General features: G+C 59.6%; 1 protein-coding gene across 1 annotated transcript; it reads right to left on the reverse strand.

Moving 5' to 3' along the window:
- Nucleotides 1–77: 77 nt before the first annotated feature.
- MDFI (MyoD family inhibitor) lies at nucleotides 78–18,470 on the reverse strand. Its single transcript, XM_075554104.1, has 5 exons — nucleotides 18,346–18,470; nucleotides 16,735–16,827; nucleotides 9,528–9,710; nucleotides 6,134–6,358; nucleotides 78–742 (listed from the first exon to the last, which is right to left on the reverse strand). The coding sequence occupies exons 2-5, from the start codon at nucleotides 16,814–16,816 to the stop codon at nucleotides 486–488; spliced, it is 747 nt and encodes a 248-aa protein (XP_075410219.1). The 5' UTR covers nucleotides 16,817–16,827; nucleotides 18,346–18,470; the 3' UTR covers nucleotides 78–485.
- Between the last annotated feature and the right edge of the window lie 5,035 nt (nucleotides 18,471–23,505).

A 23,505-nucleotide genomic window follows, 5' to 3' on the forward strand; every position in this document is an offset into this window, starting at 1 on the left:
CTTACAGGGGGTGCTCCTTTGAAGCAGTGGCTTGTGGAGATTCCTCGCAGAAATCCGAGATGGACAAATAGCTTTATTTACAGAAACAGATAGAAACGACCCTCCCTCCCTCTTCTCTCCCCTTCCAGTCTCCTCACACCTCCTTCCTGCCCGCCCACCCCAGGGCTCAGGCCCTGCCCTGGCAGATCAGGTGGATGTGTGGGTGGGCCCCCTACTCAGGAAGGGGATGGATGGGCATCCCTTCACATTTTGCTGTCCTCTAAGCCCGGGGCACCAGGGAGAGGTAGGGAAGCACAGGGCCCCAGTCCACCCTGCCCTCCCCCAGCTTTCACAGTGTTCCGCAGCCCCCGCCCCTGCCCCTGCCCTGGGGGGCTCTGCTGGCCCTGGCGAGGGGTGCTGGCTTTTGGGGCCTGGGCCCAGAGCCCACGACTTGAGGTGGCCCCTCAGCAGCCCGTGCCCCAGGGCTGGGCCGGCCCGGGGTGGGGTCAGGAGGAGAAGCAGAGGCCACAGCACTCCATGCAGATCTCCAGGCAGTCAGCGGACTCGCAGCAGGCGTCCAGGATGCCGCAGTCCAGGTCGCAGGGCAGGTCACAGTCGGCGCACTCCCCGGAGCCGCAGCAGCAGCAGCAGAGGCAGGAGTCCTCGGAGCTGCAGGAGCCGCACGTGGCGCAGTCCAGGACCAGGTTGCACAGCGCCAGGAACTCGCAGAACAGGCAGGACAGGATGCAGTGGACGCAGCAGTCTGGGGGCGGAGAGGAGGCAGAGAAATGGGAATTGGGGGGGGGGGGCGCTGGGTCCCAGGGACACACAACCCTGACATACAGAGGGTTCACCGTGGGCGAGGCCCCTGGCTGAGTGCATTAAGGCACGCACACATACAGCACACACACAGGATGCTCCTGGGGGCTGACTGCAAGAGTCTCGGTTTCCAGACGCTGGCCCTGGGGCGCAGAGGGTTAAGCACCTCCACCGGGTCCCAGTTTGTGGCAGAGCGCCAGGTTCTGGGCCAATGCAGCCTGCACCTTGACTCCCTGTTCTGAGTTGACCCTGCCACCCACACTTGGAGGGGTGGCACGTTCCAGGCCGTGTAAGCCCTGTGCTCGGTCACCCCTCCAGCTGGGGGGTGGGGGTTGGGGAGGTGCAGTGTTATTATGACCCACTCTTGGCCATAGGGTGGCTGTGTAGCCAAAGTCAATGGACTAGCGCAAATAGGGAGCTTGCTGGCCAGAAAAATGATTCCCAAAGTGGGAGATACTGCCCTCTGGGAGGCGCTGAAAGCATCTAGAACCCCGGACCTTCAGGAGGCTGCCAAAGCTGTTAGGCCAGCAATTTACCCTGGGTTGGGTGCAAATGTTTTTAATTGCCGGAGGTGGGGGCTGAGCTGTGAAGGTGGCGGTAGGCCAAACACGTTTGGGCACTGAGATAGTTATTGTGCCAAGCTGGCTGATAAACACACGTAGGGTTAATTGAAGGGCAGAGGGATAAATGGCTCAGTGAGCCTCGCCTTTCTAGTTCTCAGGTCTCTTGCTTTGTGATAGTCGGACCAGGGTGCAGCTGCCTTAGCCAGTTGCCTGCTTCAGCTGGCAAGGCTCACTTCCTGCAAGGCATGCCCAAGGAGAAGCCACATGGACCTACCCTGATGAAGCCCTGGGTGCTGGAGCACCCGTGTGGAAACCCCTGCCAGTGCTGAGATGCTTACACGTTCATTGATTCAGCTTTCCTCCTGCAGTCGGCATCATTGTGTATGTTTTGTAAATGGAGGAGGACTTTGTGGATTGGTGTTAGATATATGGGTGAATGTTGGACTTGTGGGCTTGGGCAGCACTGGGTTGGGGTGTTTTCTTGATGTGCACTTAACCTTTACATCAAACTCTCTCTTATACATGAGTTTCTGTGGATTTGTTTCTCTAAAGTACCCAGACTAACACAGGTACCTATGGGCTGGAGCAGGCATCCTCAAACTATGGCCCATGGGCCACATGTGGCCTGCCGAGCACATTTATCTGGCCCTCTGAGTGTTTTTGCCCTGTTTGTTTTTTTACTTCAAAATATATGTGCAGTGTGCATAGGAATTTGTTCATACATATTTTTTAACTATAGTCCAGCCTTCCAATGGGTCTGAGGGACAGTGAACTGGCCCTCTGTTTAAAAAGTTTGAGGACCCCTGGGCTAGCGTTTCCAGTGCACTCAGGGGTGCCTCAGAAGAAAGGCCTGGTGATCTCCTGCGCCCTGTAAAACATCAATGCTTGAGACCCTCAGAGACCACAGTTCTGCTCTGACATATGCCTGGCCACGTGGGTGGAGAGTCAAGGCCGCCACGACAGGTGTGTTCATGTTACACATGATGTAATGGAGGCTCAGAGTAGTTTCGTCTCCTCTCACCTGGGCTTGGGTGACAGCCTGCTCACTGGTCTCCCCGCCCCCCAGCCTGGCTTCTTCCTCCACCCACATCTCCACCCGCTGCCAGAGGAGTCCTCTGTGAACTCCTGATCCCGACCCTTCTCCATAAAGAGCCTCCTGGTGGCCGAAGTAAAAGCCAAAGCTGGCCTCGCCTCTGGTCCCTGTCTTCCCTGACCGTCTCTCCTCAGTCTTAGGGACAAAGTTCCCCAACCTCATGCCGCACACCTGCGTGACGGGCCCCTTACCCGCTTCTTCCCCCATCACCGTCCTGAGTGAGCCTGCCATGACCCCTACGTAATACTGTACCCTGCCTGCCCCACCTCAGCCCCTGTCCTCCCCCATCCTGCCATCTGTCCTTACCCGGACTCCTGCACCTGTTCCCATCATGGGCATCACCTTCCGACAGACAACAAAACGGTCTCACTTTATCCTCACCTCCCCCTACTGAACAGGATGCTCCACAGAACCAGGCCTTTTCCTTTGCCCGGAAAACGCCACTCACTGCCACCCAAGCGATTCTGACTCATAGAAAGCCTGTAGGGCACAGAGTGGAACTGCCCTTGGGGGTTCCAAGATGGGAACTCTATGAGAACCGAAAGCTGGCACTTCTCTCTCAGGCCGGCTGGTGGTTTCGAACTGCTTACCATGGGTCAGCAGCCCAATGTGTAACCTCCCCACCTGCTATCAGGGCTCTTTAAAAAACCAAACCAAACTCGCCGCCACGGAGTCACTGCTGACTACAGTGACCCGACAGGACAGGGCAGAACTGCCCCGCTATGACTCCCCAGGACTGTCACTCTTTAGGGGAGTCGAAAGCCCCCGTCTATCCCTCTCAGAGTGGCTGGTGGGTTCGAACTGCTGACTTTGCAGATTGTATCCCAGACATAACCATTATGCCACCAGGGCTCCTTACAGAGGGCTCCTGACAGGGGGCTTCAAAAGGCGTGGGAAAATTCCATGATATTTTAATTCCATTTCTCGGCAAACTTTTTGAAGCCCCTGCCTCGTGCCTACCGTGCATGTCGCTAGGACAGTGCCTGGCAACTAACAGGAGGTGCCCAATACGCATTAAATGCATTCACGCATGACTTGCCATTTGGCACACAGCTGCTAAGTGGTGGAGCTGGGCCTTGAACCCAGGCCAGCTGGCTCTGGGTGGGGTCCGGTTCTCCGAACCCCTGCTGTTCTAGGGCCCAGGCCTTGGGGCAGCGTCAGCAGTTCCCCTGTCTAGCTGAACCCCTGGCACAAGGCTGCAGGGTCTCTGGGAGCCTCACTCTGCCACGGAGGGTCTGGCTGTCTCCTGCCTCCACCCCTGTGTGCAGACATTTGGACTTAGCACGGCCGGACCCCAGGTAATCCATCTCCAAATGCTCCCAGACATGCATCTGAGGAACCCACTCCCTTGTCCAAAGCTCTCCCACGGCTCCCTATTGCCCTCCAGGCAAAGGCCAGCTTCACGGCACTGCTAGCTAAACCTGGAGACCTCGAAGCCCCTTCTGGCCTGCAGCCTCACCTCCACCAGCCATCCCCTTGAACTTCACACACGGCCTTGCTGCTCTGCAAGCTCCATCCTCTTCCTCCTGCACTAAGATGCTCAGATGCCGCAGCTGCTGCTGGAGAGCCTTCCTGCCCAGACTTCCCGCCCCACCTTTTGGGGAGCTGTGGCCTCCAGTGCTGACATCGTCGCCCTTGTGTGACTCCAGCACTGCACTTACCACTCCATATGGTGAGGACATGTGGTGTCTTTCTCAAGAAAGCTTTGGGGGGAAATGGCCTGGGGCCTTTCTCGCTGGACCCAGCACAAAGCCTGGAATCTGGCACAAGGCAGACGCCCGAGACCCAAAACCAAACTCAACGGACTTTCCATTACTTTGCACTCAACAGCGACCCTATAGCATAGGGCAGACATGCCTCTGCTGGTGTCCGAGTCGGTAACTCTCTATGGGAGTAGAAAGCCTCGACTTTCTCCCACGGAGCTGCTGCTGGTTTCGAACTGCGGACCCCGTCGTAAGGAGCCCCAGGTGTTACCCAGTCCATTTTCAGCAGATGCATGTTATTGCTGGCTACCACTGAGTGGACCGCAGCTCATGGTGGCTCTGTGCAGGTGGACCTGCCCCTGCCCAGGCCTATGCTCTCCTCAGGGCTGCCTCTGGATAAGACCACCGTGGTCCGATTGTTCTCATGAACTTGGAGCTCCCTTGTAGGTCCACCAGCCCTTTCTGCCTAGTCCATCTTAGTCTGGAAGCCCCACTGAAACTGCTCAGCATTGCAGCTGCCCTGGCTGGGAATAAAACCCAAGTCTCCCACATGGAAGGCGACCACAGTATTTTGCGGCTGCTGCTGGGTGGCGTCAAGTCAATTTCAGGTCATGGCGACCTGCTGTGGCAGCGTAGAACTGCCCCATAAAGTTCTTTTTTGGGGCTGTGATCTTTCTAGAAACGGATTGCCGTGTCGTTCTCCCATGCAGTCACTGGGTGGGTTCAAAGAGCCCACCTTTTGGTTAGTAGCCAGCTCGGCACTTCCCCATCATGCCACCAATACCAAGAAAACAAACTAAGGTCGACTGAGTTGATGCAGGCCCATGGCGATCCTATAGGACAGAGTGGAACTGCTCCATAGAGTTTCCAAGGCTGACAACCTCTATGGGAGCAGACAGCCTCATCTTTCTCCCATGGAATGGCAAGTGGGTTTCCAACACTAAAATTACAGGAGTAGAAAGCCCCATGTGTCTCCTGCGGAGCAGCTGGTGGTTTCAAAATGCTGACCTTGTGGTTAGCGGCCCAAGACATAACCGCGACGCCACCGGGGTTCTGTGAATCACGGATACTCCTTCATGAAGAAGGCTGTGGGCAGAACCTGCTCTATGAGGTGGGAGGCTTTCAGACGAGTGATGTATCCATAGGATGACTGGGTATTGGATCCTGTTTGGTGAAGGGCCCCTCACCACGGGCAGGAATTAGTTTAAAATTCTGGGCTGACAGGCTGCTAGTGAGCTTCAGGCGGCCACTGCCCACCTTGGAACTGATGTCAGGTCAGGCCTTGGGCTCTGGCTGCCCAGGGAGGCCCTGCCGAGGACCTGCGTGTCCCCGGGTCAACGAATGGTTGTTGTCTCTGAGCCTTCAACCCCCTCCCGCCCCACGCAGTCCCCTGCCCCTGATTCAGCCATGGCCAGGCGTCATTTTATCCTGCTAAGTGCGCGTCCGTGCTCACTAAGCAGATGGCCCACCCCTCCCGGAACCGCTCTGCTTACAGAAAGAGGGGATTGTAGTCGGCATCGGGTCTCGGGTCGGCGGTTCAAACCTACGAGCTGCGCTACAGGGACAAAGACGAGGCTTTCTTCTTCCATAAAGATTTCCAGCCATGAAAACCCCCAGGGACAGTCCTGCCCTGTCCTGTAGGGTCTCCAGGAGTCAGGACCGACTGGACTGGACTGCAGTTTGCTTTGACTTAGTCTTGTATCAGCCCCAAAGTGGCTCCGTGTCTTGTTCCAGAGACTCTGGGAAGGCAGGCATGGGGAAGGGCCGAGCCTGAGTGGCTGGCCCTAAGGAGCTCCCCCAATGCTGTACTGCAGGGTTCTCAGACCAGACTCCGGAGGGCTTGCCCCAGCAAGGCTCCTGGGCCGTGTATGCACTTCTCACCTGCTGGTGTCAGGCTGCTGGTCTGCAGACCCTGCTCTGAGGAGGCAGGTCTTGGAGAGGCGGATTGGGGGTGGGGTGGGGGTAGGGGTGCTTACCTTCCTGTGCCTGCAGGGGCATCTGGGAAACGGCAGATTTGCTGCTGCTCTTGCTCTTTTTGCTGCCCTGGCTGCCGAGAGACGGATGCGCCTGCAACTTCCGGGGGCCCTTGGGGCCTCCGAGGGCACCATTCCCCGCGCACCTGGTGTCATCCAGCTCTGAGGTGTGGCCAGAACCATTGGGTAGTAGTGGGGTGCAGCCCAAGGGGTTCCCCTGAGGCTGGCCTGGGGAGATGAAAGAGAAGGTGATGGGGAAAGTGAGGGGTGGGGCTCCCAGCTCCCCAGGGCCCTGCTCTAGCCCGAGGCACACAGCAGGTCACTTAGCCAGCCCTCGATTGTGCACAGGGGGAAACAGAGGCCAGAAAACAGAACAGCATTGCCAGAAGTTCTACCCCGTGGCAGTGGAGCTGGGCGTCGCCGGACTCGAAGCCTGGTGCTCATCCTCAAAGTTTCCCAGAGAAGATGAGGTGCGGCCTGAGCCCCAGGCCCCGCCCAGGAGGCCTCTTTGCCCCACGCTGGGAGTCTGGGGCTGGGGCAATCGCTGTGGGGACATGTTGCAGACTCTGGCTGGGTTGGGGAGGCCAGCAAGGAAGCGGTTAACCTTCATCTCAGCCTCCGCCAAGCCCCCAGCTGTTTTTGCCCATACTGTGCTGCTTGATTTATTGGGAACATCTGTTTGGAGACAAGCATGCTGCCCCTGGAAGCCAGGGGCTCCTCACAGCAGCCCCTCCGTCTCCCGCTCCTTCCTCTCTGGCTTGCTTGTGCAGTCCCCTCCCCTGCTGCCTGTCGTCGCCGCCTTTGTGTGTGTGGGGGGGGGGGCGGCGGGGGAGCAGCTGGCAGAATGGGTCTGGCGAGGGGTCCTAAGCGTTCCGAAGGTCTGGGAGTGGAGGGGCGAGGAGGAAGGCAGAGGGATATTGGTGGGGTTTCCACCCTAGGCTGAGGGGCCAATGTCTTCGAAACACAGAGAAGCGGACCCTGGACCCAAAGTCAAACACCAGCTGCCATCAAGCCCATTCCAGCTCATAGTGACCCTGCAGGACTGGGGAGCGTTGCCCCTCTGGCTTTCCAAGACTTTAAATCTTTCCGGCAGCAGCAGCAGCTGCCAGCCTCATCTTTCTCCCGAGAAACAGCTCGTGGGTTTGAACCACTGACCCCGAGGTTAGCCGCTCGGTGCGTAGACTTTTACGCCATGAGGACTCTTTGCAAGGAGCCCTGTTGCTTCCTGCACTGCACTCGGGGATGCTCACGGGCTCTCTTCTCAGAAGAGGAGGCTGGCTGCATGTGTCTGCGGGGTGTGGCTGCTCCTGGACCAGCGCCCCCTGGCCTGGGAGACACTTTACAGGACGCTTCCTGGTGGTGTCGTGGTTACGCGTTGGACTGCTAACTGTGAGGTCGGCACTTTGAAACCACCAGCCGCTCCGCAGGAGAAAGATGGGGCTTTCTACTCCTTAAAGAGCTACACACAGTCTCACCCTCCACCTCGGCGTGGGGGGGGGGGGGTTGGCGGGCAGATCTACCCTGACTGGATGGCAGTGAGTATTTGAGGTCAGTCCCTCAGGTGCTGGGGTTTGGAGCCCCAATTCTCTCCGGCCCTGGCCACTGGATTTGAATATTGATTGGAAGGAGGTGTCTTCGGTGCCCCAAAGGCTGAGGAACTGGTAGTCTCCAGACCTCCCTTGACCCAGTGTGTGTGCGCTTATGTGTGGAGGGGCTGGCCTTCCCATCAGCGCAGTGGCCATGCGCTGTGCACTTCCTGCTGGCCGGCTTCCATGCTAAGCACTAGACAGAGCAGTGGTTCTTCCCTGGCTCCCGGGAGTGTGACACAGGATTATGGTCTTGGCCTGACAGGCGAGGACGCAGGTCCCACCCAGAGCAGGACAGCAACTCTCCCCAGGCCACACAGCCAGTAAGTCACAAAGGTGGGACCAGCCTGGAGCCCAGGAGCTGGGACTCAGAGGACAGGGAGACAGAGGTGAGGGCAGAGAGGTTGGAGAACCAGGGAATATGGGACAGGCTCCCTCTACCCTACAAGTGTGCTCACAACTAGTAGCTGACTCTTCTTTCCTGAGCAGTTACGGTGGGCCAGGCTCTGTGCCGAGACCTGCGCCGAGAGCAGTCACAATGGCTCCCTCATGGACCCCCTTTCCCAGGTGAGAGAAACGAAGGCCCAGAGAAGACCCCACAACTCAGACGTGGAGGCTCGAGGGGGTGCAGAGAAGTGTGAAGCAAGGGCGCGTGGGCGACAGGGTTCTCTGGCCAGGCCCCGCTCATGTCGTGGGTCCTGGGGCATGGGTAAACAGGGCTAAGGCTATGGAAAGAGGTCAGGCCTGAATCATGCTCCCACCGTTTGGCCCTCGGAGGGTGTCTGAGCGCAGTCGCTGGCCAGCCACAGTGCCCCCTGCCCTGCTGTCTGCACACAGGCACAGTGACCAGTGGGCGGGAGTGTGTGGGCAGACACAGAGCCTGTCTGTGGCAGCAGCCATAGGGGTGGCAGCGTAGGCAGGGGTGGGGGCTGAGTCACAGAGAAAACACCCGGGCCCCCTAGACACAGGAGTGTCTGTCCGGCTCCCATGCAGTCCCCCTGCTTGTGGCCACTGCATTGACCTCTTTCTCGCAATTCTGCAGGCAGGGGCGGGTGTGTGTCTGGGGGAGGCCTCAGGCAGGGCAAGAGCAGGACTCAGTCACCTCAACTTCCAGGGAGTCCAACTTAGCCCCAGATGCCCTGGCCGAAGGCGGCTCCCGCTCAGCCGTGCCAGCTGGGCAAGAGGGCGGGCAGAGGAGAGAGCACTGGGCCAGGATGCCCAACTTCCCTGGCTGGTGACCGGGGCGAGCCAGGGTCTGCTGTCTCAGTTACCTCGTCTGTAACGGGCTTGGCAGTGCTGCCCTGCTGCCCTACTACGGGCTGGCCTGGGAGCCTGGCACAGCCCTCTGGGAAAGAAAGTTAATGTGTGGGGCTGGATCTTCATCAGTCAGCGAGAAGGCGTGCCGGCTGCCCCTTCCCCTGCTCTGGGGTTGGGTAGGATGGGAGAGTCTTGGAGACCTCACACCATGGTCGGGAATAAGCCAACTTCTCCTCCATTCTGCCCATGGTGCCCAGCTTGATGGGCTGTATTGGACTGTCCCCCACCCCCAGTCCCCGACCCTGTCCATCCAGCCTCTGCTCTCCCACTGACCCTTGGTGCCCCCAGACTGTCTCAGTCTATCATCCCCCCCACGTGGAGGTCTTCTTCCAAGACACACCAGGCACTGCCCAGTGCTGCCCAGCACAGCACAGTGCCGGGCAGCACCTGAAAGCACCCACTGCACTTCTGCCAACCCATCTGGATCGAATTCTCTATGGATCAAATTCCCTGTATGTCGCACAGACCCTGATTCCCAGCCTTTGAAGACTCACATGTCACAGCTTCTGTGGGGACATCGAGGTCAGTGCTGTCCAGGGCCTGGGGGGCCACAGGGTCATTGTCTTGGGGCATGGGGGGCGCCTCCTCCTCCAGGGCGCCCTCCTCTGGTGCTGCCTCCGAAGGGTGAGCGGGTCTTGCTACTACCTCCAACCCAGGTAGGAGGGGCAGGCTCTGGCCTAGGGAAAAAGCAGACGACTGACTGAGGCAAGCTTTCCTGGTGCCCATTTCCCAGGGGTGTCCATTCTCAGTCTCTTGGTCCCGGTACTCAGCCCTTATCTTGCATCTGGCAACAGTGCGAGACCCCATGTAGAAAGCTCCCATCCACAACCTGGGGGTGAGCGACGGTGTGCACATGCGTGCGTGTGCATGGGTCTGTATGTATGTGCATGCATGTTGGGTGTTGCCTACGGTGCCTATGAGGTGGTGGATGGAGGGGCCCGAGACATGCTGCAGGGAACAGCGGCACAAACACCGAGTCAGAGAGGACCAAGTGACAGGCCCAGGCTCAGAGAGTGATAGGACAGGGAGAGGCAGGAGCAAAGGGAGAGAGAGCGCCCAGGAGTGCAGGAGATTGGGCCTGGCCACAGAGATCTGGTGACAGGCAGCGGGAACACTGGGGGTGGTGGGGTGGTGGGAGTGGGTGATGAGAAAGAGAGGCGACAGGGGGCTGAATGGAGGCCGGACGAGGGGAAGTGAAATAGTGAGTGAGAACTCGGAGGTCGAGGCGGCAGGAGGCGGCGGGGAGACGGCCCAGGAGGCTGGGGAAGAGGCGAACCACAACCACACGTAATTACAGGGATGCGCTTGGTCCCTCTGCCCAGGGTGGGCGGGAGGCAGAAATGGAGCTACCTGCGAACCCACAACTGCAGAGGAAGTATCGGCAGGGCTCGGCCACCCCCCGCCCCACCCCCCGGGCCCAGGGGAGAATAGTTCTGGGGGATGGTGGGAGGTGGAAGAGGTGGGGAGCAGGCACCCCACCCACTCGGCCACTGTGAAGATGAGGGGTGATTATAGCTCGCAGGGTGCCACCCTCGCCTCTGCTCCGCCCAGGTGGCCGAGTATGGTGACAGGGTGCCCCGTCAGAGAAGCAGCAAAGAGAGAAACCCAGGGGGTCCAGGAGCAGCACCCATCACAGGAGGATCGTCCTGGGGGTGGATTCCAGCACAGAGAATGGGGCGAGGTGCTCCAAAGGCATGTGAGAGAAGGGGAGCAGGACAGGGAGGCTCTGGGAAGGCTTGGGCCCGCAGGCATCAGGTGGTGGGGGTGACCCAGTGCCTCTGCTTCTCCCATGAGTCTGAGCATTCTCCAGAGACTCTGGTCCCCAGGACTGGGCAGGGTGGGTGCAGAGAGGGAGGTAGGCCCAGGCAGTGTGCTCACCCCTGCCCAAGGTAAACGCAGACCCAGCCTGGAGAGGAGCGGTGGACAAGGCCAGGCTTCAGGGATGCTGATTGGGCAGGAGAGTTACCTGTTGGGAGCCTCTTTGGGTACCCACTGCTGCCCAAGGGCGGCAGGGGGCGAGATCTCTGCACCCCTTCTGCTCTCTGGGTCTGGAGCCCCAAGTCAAGGCTTCTGTTTTAGCTCAGGGGTGTTGAGGCCTGAAGCGGAGAGACAGCGGGGCAGTGGGGTCCCGGGAAGGGAGAGTGGGCATCCGGGAGTGACTGGTTTGTCTTGAGAGCTGGAGGTAGAGGGAACACTGTGGCTGTGGGGAGAGGGGCGGAGAGGAGGGAGAGAGGGAGGTCAGGTTCTCCAGCAGGGGTGGTCTTCTAGCTGGGGCAGCTGGTTCTGGTCTGTCCAAGTTCCAGGGCATGGGAAGGGGCCCACCATCCCCTCCATTACCCTCAGGGCACGTTCCGAAGCAGGTTTCTCCCTAAGGACTGAGTGAGAGGACCGCATCGTTCAGGAAATGGATGGGCCCAGGAGTCCCTGGTTACACGTTGGGCTGCCAACCACAAGGCCGGCAGTTCAAACCCACCAGACGAGGAAGAAAGACGAGGCTTTTGATTTCCGAAAAATGTTAGTCTCAGAAACTAGGGCAGGGATGGGGGTGGGGGGCAGTTCTACCCAGTCCGGCGGGGTCATGGTGAATCGGAATGGGCTCGGCGCCAGTGTGTTCGGCTATGGTTTGAGGTGCCACTGGGCCGCATGGCTCTCTGCATGGAAGCTACTGAGCCCACAGGGAGAGACGGTTCCTGGGAAGACGTGGAGAAGGGGCCAGTGCAGCGGGGCAGGGTCCAAAGACAAGAACATGTGAGGAAAGGCCAAAGACTAGCAGAGTGACCCAGCTGGGGAGGGAAGGAGGCACAGCCGGCCCCGGGAGCCTGTAGGACAGACAGCACTCAGAGGACACCACTGTCCAATCCCAGGAACGTGACAATGGGCCAAGTTCCAGCTTCGTGTTTGTGGAAGCATGAAAGAAGACAACACCACGCACACTCACGGCCACTGAGTCCATGCTGACTCACCGCGACCCCACTGTGGGTTTCCGAGACTGTAACTGTTGACGGTAGAAAGCCCAGTAGACTGAGGAGCTGCTGGTGGTTTTGAACTGCCGACCAAGAGGCTCTCAGGCCCAACTAACTGCACTCTTGGGGCTCCGTCCATTTCACCACCCAGGTTCAAGGTGGATGTTGCTATGAGCCGTCCAGTGGACTCTGACTCAGCATAACCTTATGTCACATAATCTTATGTGACGGGGGAACCACCTCGTGAGGTTTCCAAGGCTGCCATCGTCCCCAAAAGATGACCTGCTCTTTGCTCCTGCAGAGCAGCTGGTGGGTTCGAACCACAGACCTTGTTTGTTAATTTCCCCCAAATCCTATGGTTGTAAGGGACAAGGGGGAGCAGGCAGGGGGAGGTTACCCACTAGGAGGAATATGCTGCCTGCTAAGTGGCGTTCTCCACATCTGGTCCACGCCTCTCCAGGCCTGAGTCTGGTCTGGCCCAGCTAAGACGGGACTCAGGGGAAGCTGACTTAAGACCAGGTGGCAGGGATCACTCAGACTTCAGTCTGCATTCCAAGGGAGGGGGGGGCGCTTTCCCAGTCCCCTATTCTGGCCCTTTGGGGCATTTCAGGGCCTCAGGTCCTGAACTAGGAATCCTGACTGCCCCAGTGGTGGGGTCATCAAAAACACTGGAGTGAGTTTGTAGAAGCTCCAAGCTCGGGTTGTTACAGCCGCCCGCTCAGGGGGAGTCAGGACTGTGTGCAAACCACAACCAGCAAAGAAGGGGAAGGGGGCATTTTGAGAACAGCAGCACAGGGACAAGACCCCAGAGTGGGCAGCGGTGAACAGCTACAGGGCGGATGGGCGAAACCATGGGCCTCTGAGGTCACTCCCCAGCTGCTCTCCCAAGGTGACACGGTCAGTCCTGTCCTGGAACGAACCAGGATTTCTGCTCTCTTGGCCCTTAAGGGTGGGAAAGAGAGGCTGGGGGGTGGGGTGGGGGGAAGACCCAAAGCATCCCCACTGTCTGGAGCAGCCTCTCACTGACAGGGCTGCCAGCCTTGAATCCGGTGGCACAGACCAGCCAGCTGAGAGCTGAGACCCAGGGTACCCACGAGCCCTTGCTGGGACAACAGAGAACCAAGGCTGGGACCTTAAGCGAGAAACACAGTCAGGGCCAGACATCCAGGGGCACAGAGGAGCAGCTGAGGTAGTTGAGGATATTATGCCACGTGCCCAGAGACATGGGAGCCGAATACGAGGGACTAAGGGAGCAGGGCTACAGAGGGTCCAGATTCTGAGTCCCAGGCCCAGGAGGCAGCTCAGGCTTGGAGTGCACAGGGGCGGGAGGTGAGGCCCAAGGGTCTTCACATCAAGAGGTCAAAAGAGCCCCGCTCTCCTTTCTGGGGGCAAGAGACACCACTGCTTGGCTGCAGTGGGGAGAAACACCCACAGGGGGTAGGCATGTGGGGGCTGGAGGGGAGGGGTGGCAGCAAAGGCCCAGTAGGTGTGCATATGAATCCTGCTTGAAGACTCCTGCAGGTGGCTGACCAGGTGAGGCTGGAATTCAAGTCCGGGCCACCTGCTGGCCAGCTGCATACCTGCTCCATCTGACAGGGAGGGGAAGGGGGGACACCTTGCTCTCATTTTTGCAGAGAGGTGTCATGCAGAGAGGCCCTTGTCCACAAGGGGAAAGTACAGAAAAGCAGTTGTTCTCCCCCAGCCCCACCCCACCATGAAGCTTGCAGACCCACGTGAGCTCCGGCTGTGGTCACTGCCCTGAGTTCTAGAAAGACGGCCTCGCAGGGAGTGGAAGAGCCACGTTGACATCCATAAGCCTGAGCAGACAACATTGAGAGTCCCATAACGGCAGCAGGGACCTTCTGGGCTAACTGCTGCCACCAAGCTGAGGGGTGGTCACAGGCCCAGAGGAATAGAGGGAGGAGCCTCTTCCAGGTGGGTGGGGTTCACACCAACCGTGGTCCAGCCATCAGGCTCCTGGCTGGCGTTGAAAGAAGCCAGATTCAGGACCCTGTCTCTCTAGTCCAGCCCTCCCCATGTCCTAATGGGTCCGGGCTTGCTCTCAGAATCCCGGCATGTCTGGAGAGTGAAGGTCAAGACTCATTCTCCAACCACTCTTTGGCCGGGCGTTCAAGGGCTAAGTCTACAGCTTCAATGTAATTGGCGTAACAGGACCCTGTATTCCAGGCGAGCTGACTCATTTGAGGACCTTCTGATCAGACAATTCATGGTTGTCTTGTCCCTTCCACGAAAGGGGCCTTCCTCCCTTCTCTCCCACTCCCCACATCCATCCCACTTGCATGACCCAACTAAAATGTCATCATGTCCCACAGACCCCCACAACTGACAGCCTCTGCTCCTGGGGTGCACTTGCTGAGACCTCAGCACCCAGTGGCGCCTGCTGTCTGTTAGAAGTTGGTAGTGACGCTCTTCATCCACACCATCATTACCACCAAGTCACTCGCTTGGGCGGGGTGGGGGGCCGTGCTGGTTTCCAGCTCTGTACCCCCTGTGGCACCGGCAAGAGCCTCAGCTGGTGTACTCTGGAGTTGGCAGGGCCCAGTCAGGGGAAGGTGAGATCAAGGGAAGGCCCTGCACTTGGGTGGTGTCTGGTCCTGAGCCCCAAGAAGGCTGGTGACCGGGGACTCCCTTGATGTCCGCATGGTGCATGTAAACCCACTAGTCAGTGTCCCAGGCCATCAGCCTGTTGACTTGGAGAGGCCTGGGCTGGCCGCTTGGCTGGGTCAGGTTGGTTTTATTTTAGGTCTGAAGGCTCCAATTCCCCAGGAAATTCAATTTAGAACCAAGAGCAGGAATGCACCGCCCCGGTGCTGAGCAGAGATCAGTTGTGGGTTCAGGAGCCAGGCTCCTGGGGTTCTGCGGGGTGGATCAGGAGAGGCTACTGAGGAAGCCAAGGGTTGTGGGGGCTTGGCCACCTGCCCCAGGCAGAGCAGCCCTGAGTGCCCTGGTGCCCCATTTACATCTTGGGCAGCTGGGGGAGGGGCCTGGGCTCCAGGGCTGTGCTTCCAGCAGGGCCCCAGGGGGCAATGCTGTGGCCTTGCTCTACTGTCAGCGCTCAGGAGGGAGCGTGGGGCATTCTGGTCTCGGATTCAGGCGTCTGTGGGGTTTTGGCTGTGTCTCCTGCGGTTTGGGCTTCCTGGGCAGCGGGCTCATTCTCCCAAGGCAGCAGCAGCAGAGCGAGGCTTCTTGTGTTATAAAAGCAGCATTGTCTGGCCCAGCCCAGGCTGGGGAGGGGGCTTGCTGAGGGACTGGGGGGGAAGGGTGCTCAAGTTACAGTCCAGGTCTTAACCCTCCGGGTGGCCCACCCTGGACCTTGCTGCCTTCCCTGAGCCTATTTAGCACCCCCTCCCCCTAATGGAGCTGAGAATGGGTCTAGCTAGGGAGGGGGGCTGTGGAAGGAGGAGGTGGGGCAAGAGCCCAGAGAATGGAGGAGGAGGGAAGATGAGGGGTTGGGAAAGAGAAGGGAAGAAGGCTGAGAGGGAGAGAGGAAGCCCCTGCTCAGCCCCTAGGCCTCTCCACCACCATCTGTCCGATTCCCCACCAGCCCCTGTGCCAGGGCTGCCCACAGGGAGATGAGGGTCCTGAGCATGAGCAGATGCACAGCCAGCAGTGCCCAAAGGATGCACTGACACCCCACCCTCCCCCACTCCACCACTTGTCCCCACTCCAGTTTAGGAGACCCCCTCTCCCAACTCTATGATCCTTAGGGCCAGAGGGTCAGTGGCCAGGTCAGGTGGACCAGAGGCCAGCGCACTGGGGCAGCGGCCTTTTAAGCAGGCAGGGAGACAGACCCCTGAGGGTAGATGTGGGGATGGACCATGAGGGAAAGAGGCTCACAAGGTGGTGGCCCAGGGCTAGGGCGAGCAATATCCTGGGAGTGAAAGCAGAGGGAGGGGGTGGGGAGAGAAAGGAGGTGGGGGAGGTAAACAAAAGAAGCAGACCTTCGTAGAGGTGGGAGCAGAGTCGCTCCTGCACCCCATTCCCTCCCTCAACAAACCCCCATCCACGAAGCTTCGGGACCCAGTGGGCTTAGCTTACAGATGCTACAGAGGGGGCATGGGCTGAGAGCCACAGTGGGTTGGAGGCTCCTAGGCTAGGGTGAGGACTTGGGGGGGATGGGGTGAGGGCATACCATTCCACTGGAGTTACTGGGTACTCGGCAGTGTGTGTGTGTGTGTGCCAGCTGCGTAGGGGTCTGGATTGGCCCAGGAAGGGCAAAAGAGTGAGAGCAGAGGGCAAGGGAGGGGGAGGAGGGACCATGTCCTGTAGAGGCTCCCCGTTGACAAAAGTTTTCGGGAAGCTCCGTTTGGGTTGGGCTGGGGAGAGAGGGAGAGACTCAGACAGACAGACACACACACACACACACACACACACCCCGCTCTTTTAAGGCCCCATAAATATTTACACACTGGGCAGGACCAGTTGGGACATAAATCCCAGACGACAAACGGACACCATGGGGCGTGTGTGTGTGTGTGTGTGTGTGTGTGTGTGTGTGTGTGTGTGTGTGTGTGTGTAGCGTTGCGGGTGGGGGAGCTAGCTGCTGACAACTTGGCGAAGAAGCAGCCTTCCACTGGAACTCGGCTCCCACCCCCCACCCGCTCGCTGCCCCTTTCAGTGCCCCCAGCCCCATCCCCATGTCTCCCGGTAAACTTCAGAATAAGAACTACCCTCCCTCTCGGCTCTCGCCCAGCCTGGCTCGGCATCCGAATCCTACCTGTGTCTGGGTCTGGGTCTGCGCTGGGGGCTCCATGGGGCGCGTCGCAGAGTGGAGAGCACGGATCCCTCACCTGGGACATCGGCGCGGGACCTGCGGGACACAGAGCTCAGCTGGCAGGGCCGACGATGCCCCGAATCTGCAGTGGGGCCAGCGCGCGCGGGCCAGAGGGACACTGGCTGCTGGTGGGGGTGGGGGATCCAGCGGCGGACGCGTCGCCCCCCTCCTTTGCGCCGCCGCCGAAGCCACACCGAGCAACTTTCTCGTGCGAGCCGCCGCTACTTGGTCGCCCGGCCCAGGTCAGGGCGCGGGGTCGGCCACGCGCGCCCGCAGCGGGCGTCCGGCCAGAGCCCCAGCCGAGGGCCACTCGGAGCTCCACGGCGCCCCTCCCCTGGCTCGCCCCAGCCTCCCTTCTCGGCGCCAGCTCGGGCCGCTCGCCCCCTTCCTTCCTCCTCTGCTCCTTCCAGCCCCCTCGCTCCTCCCCGCTCGCCTCGGCTCTCCCCTCCCCGCCGCGGGCCCACCCTCTCCCCGCCCCTGCTCGCCGCCCCCCAGTCCCCTCCCCCGCGCCCAGCTCGGCGCGGCCGGGCCGGACACGTCTGTCCGCGGGGCGCCGCGGCCCGAGCCCCCACAGGAAGCCGCTTCGGCGCGTTTCCTCCGCGCGCTCCGAGGGCGGCCCCAGTCCCCCCACACCCGCCCTCGCGCCAGACCCGGAGCCCCGCCGGTCCCCAACTGCGAAAGTTTTCGACAAGTCCGGAGAAGGGGAGAAAGGAGTCGCTGTGACCGCGCCATCTCGGCCCAGCCGGCTGGATCGGCGCAGCCCCCTATCTCTGCTGCCAAGGAGCCAGGCGACCAACTTCTGGAGGCACCCTTTGCCCTGCGCCCCCCGCCACCCCGCCCCCGACCTCTGCCCGGGGTCCTCAGCCCGCCGGCCTGGATCGAGGGCTCAGAGACCACCCCGCTCTCCGGGAAATCCGGTTAGGGACTCTTGGCCCTGGCTCCCCTCTGTCCGGGGTCCGCCCTGAGCCCACCTAACCCACCGCCACTTCAGCCAGGCGTGGGAACGTGCGTCCGAAAACCGGCGCGGACAGAAAGCGCTGCTCCGCGAGTCCCGTGCTGCACTAGAACCCGGGGCCTGCTGGGGTGGGGGACGTGGAGGAAGGGGAGGGGAGGAGAGGGGACCCTCCCCGCGGGCCTGCAAGCCCCTCCTTGGGAAGTGGACCGTCAGGCGGGGCGAGCGAGATGAGAGACCCTTTGCGTGACCCCAGGCGCGTCCCCCAGAGAATGGAGAGGTGGGGGGGGGGGCGCAGAGTGTGCCGCTCGCTGGAGGGGGGGCGGGCGGGGGAAGGGCTGGGCGGTTCCGAGGGATGATCTTCAGGTGGGGCCCCGCCGGGGTGGCAGTGTCTTCAGCCACACGTGGCCCGTCTGGGCTCCACACCACTGGGGCCAGTAAGCAATTAGGGCGGCGGCAGTGGCGCCTGGCCAACCCTCTGCGCGTCCCGCGTTATGGCCGGGCCTGGACTGGTGGAGGAGCTGGGACGCTCCGAGGCAGGGAGGCACTCGGAGCTTGGCCTCCTCCTGTCCCCCTTCCCCCCTCCCCGCGTCGCTACTTACTGCGCTCTCCGGTCCTCTGGGCGCCCTCGGGGCCAGCACCAGCGTGGCCCCCACGGCGCCGAGTGCGCTCTTGCCACCCGCGGCCCCGTCGCGGCGCTGGGCCCGGGTGGCTGCGGCCGGGAGAGGGGGGGCCGGGCCGGGGAAGGGGTCCCGCCCCCCGGGGCCGGGCTGCCTGCTTAGAGGGCTTGGCCTGGCACCTCGGGAGCCAACCTCGAGCAGGGTGCTGTCTGGGTTCTCTGGGGAGCCGGGCGGGCCCCTCTTTCCTGGCACGGGCTGAGTCACCCGGACCCGCCCACGCCGGGGCTTGGCGGCTCCTACATTCTTACTGGCTTACCTGGGCCGGCAGGCTGGCCCTCACCTGCCTCCACGGGTCAAGTTGGGGTGTGGACAATGTCTCTGGAACACCCCCTAGTGTCTCCCTCCGCCCTTCACTGCCTGTCTGGCCCGCGGCCTCTAAACACAGATCTCAGCTGTGTGGGGGTGGGGGGGACGGCCCCTCTGCCAATGTCTCTCCATCCCCATCCAAGGCCCCTAAACACTGGATCAGAGGAGCCTTGTCACCGGATCTGGAAAGCTCTCCGAACCAGGCCCCGCACTAAGGAATGTCTCACTTGTTGTGAATGTGAAATTATGCTATAAATTTAATACCAGCCTACTGGTTACACAGGTGTGTTCAGTGTGTGAACATTCAGCAAAGAGAACATGGAAGGCGCATATACTTTTTGGTGTGACTATTACATTTGAATTATGTATGTATATGTATACATATACATATATCTATCTATCTATTTATATAATCCGCACTCATTGAAGTCAACACCAGTAGGAGATAATGGCCTGGCCGCTGACCTAGGCGTGGGACTGCAGCTAGGCCCCAGCTTCACACCGCCCTCTGTGTTTCCTTGGGAAAGTTCCTCCACCTCTCTGAGTTCCAGAGGGATGAACCACAGGGCCCTCCATGTGTAACCTGATGGGTGGGTCACACCTAGGCCCAGGGCCAGAGGGGGGGCTGGACAGGCACTGGTTTGGGGAGCAACATGTAAGGAGGTGTTTCAATGGAACACCCAGCCGGCCCTCTACTCCTGTAAGGGACAGATACCGTTGTAACTGCCACCAAAGAGAAATCATGATTTGGGAAAGTTATTTATTTACCTGTAAAAGAGCAATCAGTTTGTCAGCTTCTGTGGGGCCCAGGGCTGGGTGAGGGTGCATGGAGTGAAGCGTAGCTCGGTAAAACCAGGTTGGTGGCCGTCCTGGGCCTCCTAGCCCTGTTACTCTCTCCTCCTGATGCCCGGCCAGGCCCCCAGGGTGAACGGCTGAAGATTTAAGATGGCTCTCCCACTTTCCCTCCCTGCTTAGTCCCCAGTTCAGATTGGCTTTCCATCCAAGCCCAGGCCTGCTGTGATAGGCCCATGGATTGTCCAGAGTGACAGGAAGAGCTTTCCAATGGCCTCAGGCCCACAGGGCTTGGACTCTAATTGTCTTGTCTGTTGTCTCCTCCCCAAGCTGCTTCCTCACTTGTTTTTAACTTTCCAGGCCTGTTCTTGCCTCAGGGCCTTTGCATATGCGCTTTCCTCTCTGCCAATGTGCTTCTCCTAGGTATATGCAAGCTCCACTTCCTCCTTTCCCTGAGGCCCTGCTCATGTCCACTTCTCAGGCCTCCCTCTCTCTGTCCCCTCACATTGCTGTATTATATGCTCCATAAACCTTTCACCACTCGCTATACCAGTTATACCACTGGCTAATCCCCCTCTGAAAGCAGGCGGTTTGCCTTATCTGCTAACCAGGGTGCTCTCTCAGGTGGTGTCTGCCACAACCCCCAACCCACTGCAATGAAGCCCATTCTGAGTCAGAGAGAGAGACACGATTGACCAGAGAGAACTGCTCCGCCTGGTTTCCAAGGCTGTAGGGCTTTAAAGGAAAAGACAGCCTCATCTGTGTCCCATAGAGCTGCTGGTGGGCTCGAACTGCTTACTTTTCCCCTCCACCACTAGATCTCCTTGTCTACCACTGCGAGTTCAGTGACCATCTCCAGCTTCACAGATGGGGAAACGGGCCAGGGAGGGCAAGGGGCCCCAGTGGAAGGGGAAGGCATTCGAGCTTACAGAGGTGGCAAAATCTTCCTGTGCCCAGGTTTCCAGACGCCCACCCAGCCCCGTGTGCTTTCCTGTCTCATTCCTTGGGTTTACTCCTTCCCCCATCCCCCACAGCTCTGCAGACAGTGAAGGGTGGTGACAGCCCCCACTCTCATCTAGGCTGTTGCGGCTCCCCCCTCCCCTGCCTAGAGCAGGCCAGTCCAGGGCTCCCCTCTCCTCTCCACCTAACGGTACTCACGAGTCCTGGCCCAGCGCCAGCCCCTGGCACCCACCCCTGCCCAGCGTCCGTCCAGCAGGCGTGCACTTCTTCCCTGGCTTCCTGTCTCTGGCAGAGGGCCAGTGGGCGGCTGGGCTGGGCTCTGCAGCTGGGCCACAGCTGTGGCGTCAGCACCCTGGGGGATGAGACACAGGGCATGGTGATTCTAGAAAGAGAACCAGAGTCGGGACCCAGCCTGTCAGAAGAGGGGTGGGCAAGAGGGGCCTGTGGAGGGTGCTAGGTGGGGGCTGTTCCGCGCAGGCTGAGGCGATCTGGTTCCCCTCGCCCACTCCCTCTCAGCTGCAGGTTGAGTTGGGAATGAGGCTCTGGCCCTTCCTATTCTGGGAGAAGCAGGTACCTGGTGGGGTGAGGGAGCTCCGGGCCCCATCTTCTACCCCTGGCGAGTGTGTGTGTGTGTGTGTGTGTGTGTGTGTGTGTGTGTGTGTGTGTGAAATTCTGCAAACACGAGTGAAGCCTGTTCTGTATGCCAGGTCCTTGTTGGCTATTTCTACCACCCCGCAGCCTTCATGCCCGTAGCAGTCTTTGCCCCCATCTTACAGGTGATGAAACGGAGGCGCAGAGGAAAACAAAGCGACGGCCCAGGGTCCCACACTCAGGAATGGGCTCAGGACCACGTGTTTAGAGGGCAGGTCCAGAGTACATCCCCATCCCTGGCATGGCCTGTGGCATAGGAAGAGAGCTGCGACGGGTGGTCTCCTTGAGGTGCCCGCCGAGCTGAAGATGGGGATGGACGTGGCGACCCTCTCGACTTGGAGTCCCAGGAGCTAGGCAGGGGGGAGTGGATGAAAAGATGCTTGCTTTGGGGTCACGGAGAAGTGCTCGGAGGCATCGGTACCCGGTCAGACCTCCTTCACCCAGCATGCCCTTCCTAAGCACTGCCCTCACCCCCACCCCCACCCCCAGCAAGCGAAGGGACCGGCAAAGTAGCTCTTCCATTGTGTCGCATTTTATTTACCAACACTACATAGTGCTCACGCAGCCCCGAGAGCACACCAGCTAAAACCCAGCAGCTAAGTGAAAGTGGGTGCTTTGAGCTCACACCATCGACTCCGAGAGAGGAGAGAGAGGGGTGGCAGTCTGCTCCCGTAGTAAAGAGTGCAGCCTTAGAAACCCCATGGGGGCAGTTCTACTCTGCCCTGAGGCACGACTCAATCACGCCCAACCGTGCACAGCACATTGAGAGACAGACAGGGGTCCCAGCAGTGCGTGGGTGAGCACCTCCACATTCACAGGGCGGAACGCCAACAGCTGTTGGAGACTCAAGCCCTGGTGGCACGGTGGGTCACGTGTTGGGCCTGCTATCCGCAAGGCGAGCAGTTCAAAACCAAGAGCTGCTGCTCGGGAGAAAGATGAGGCTTTCTAGCTCCTGAAAGAGTTACAGTCTCCGAATTGTGCTTGACACAATGGATGCATGTGTGGATTGTGATAAGAGTTGCATGAGCCCCCAACAAATGATTTTTAAAAAGAAAAGAGTTATAGTCTCCGAACCCCAAAGGGACAGTTCTACCCCGTCCTGCCGGGTCGCCATGCATCAGAACCGACTTCATGGCAGCGAATTCTCTTGTATTGGGTGCTTCCTCCGTCGTCACGTGTCCTCTGTTTGTACAGCACAGAGAGGCTGGCGCCTTGCTCTGCCCCCTGGGCCTGCGGCCCTCCATCTCCCCTGGAGGCGGGAAGGGCGCTCAGTGCCCCCCACCCTGCCCCCGCCTCCGCCTGTTACCTGAGGTGCTTGTCCCCAGTGGTGTGTTCATCGACTCTGAGGTGCCCTCCATATCAGGCCCTCAAGCAGCGGCTTCTGAACTCTTGGGAGAAGGCCCCGATATCGATTTTTTAAACATCCAAAATCCATCGCTGTCTCTACCTATCTACTTGTCCGTGCCGTTACGTCCGCGCACTCAGCTGGGAACTGCGGGGAAGGGACGCCAAGCTTGGTCAGGTGAAAGGTCCCTGAAACCTCTCATGAGCTGGAGCGACAGGGTGGTGGCAACCACAGGCCTCTCCGTCCCAAGGAGTGAGAGGATGGTGCTGGTGACGTGCCATCTCATCCGTCCCCGGTCGGAGTCGGCAGTCACCAGGGATGTCCTGTTCATGCGGAATGCAAATGAGATGGGTCCTCAGTGAACCGGGGAGAGAAGTCAACACCGCACTGGTGATCGGATGGTCTAATCCTGGGGCTCTCAACCTTCCTCAGGCCGTGACCCTTTCACACAGGTCCTCATGTGGTGGGGACCCCCTCCAACCCTAACATTATTTTCGTTGCTGCTTTATCACTGTCATTTTGCTACTGTGATGAATCAGGCGACCCCTGTGAAAGGGTCCTTCGACCCCCAGAGGGGTCGAGCCCCACAGGTTCCCATGTGGGAGACCTGGGTTTGAGTCTCCCACCCGCCCGCCCGGAGTGGCTTACGTGTCGCTGTGATGTTTCCAGACTGAGACAAACTGGGAAGAAACACCTGGCGACGTGCTTCCCAAAAGTCAGCAAAGTGCATTCCACAGCTGGTCATGGGGCTGGTCTCGGGCCAAACAGTATGCGTGTCCCTCTGTGCATGACGTCCCCTGAGTCAGGGGCCAACCTGGTAACAGCGGACAACAATCAACTTTTATGAAACTGCCGCAAGAATCCCCCTCCAAAGAAACAAAAAGTAAATACAAATGAATTCAATGAAACAGAAGTAACCAAACAGAAGTGAGTCCAAAAGAACTGCTGGCGTTCCAGCTCAGACAGGCACAGGTTAGGCACCATCTAATCCGTAAGGCCGTCAGGTTTATCCCAAGTGAAACGTCTCA

Source organism: Tenrec ecaudatus, chromosome 7 (assembly GCF_050624435.1).
Source record: "Tenrec ecaudatus isolate mTenEca1 chromosome 7, mTenEca1.hap1, whole genome shotgun sequence".
In the NCBI taxonomy this organism is placed as follows: domain Eukaryota; kingdom Metazoa; phylum Chordata; class Mammalia; order Afrosoricida; family Tenrecidae; genus Tenrec; species Tenrec ecaudatus.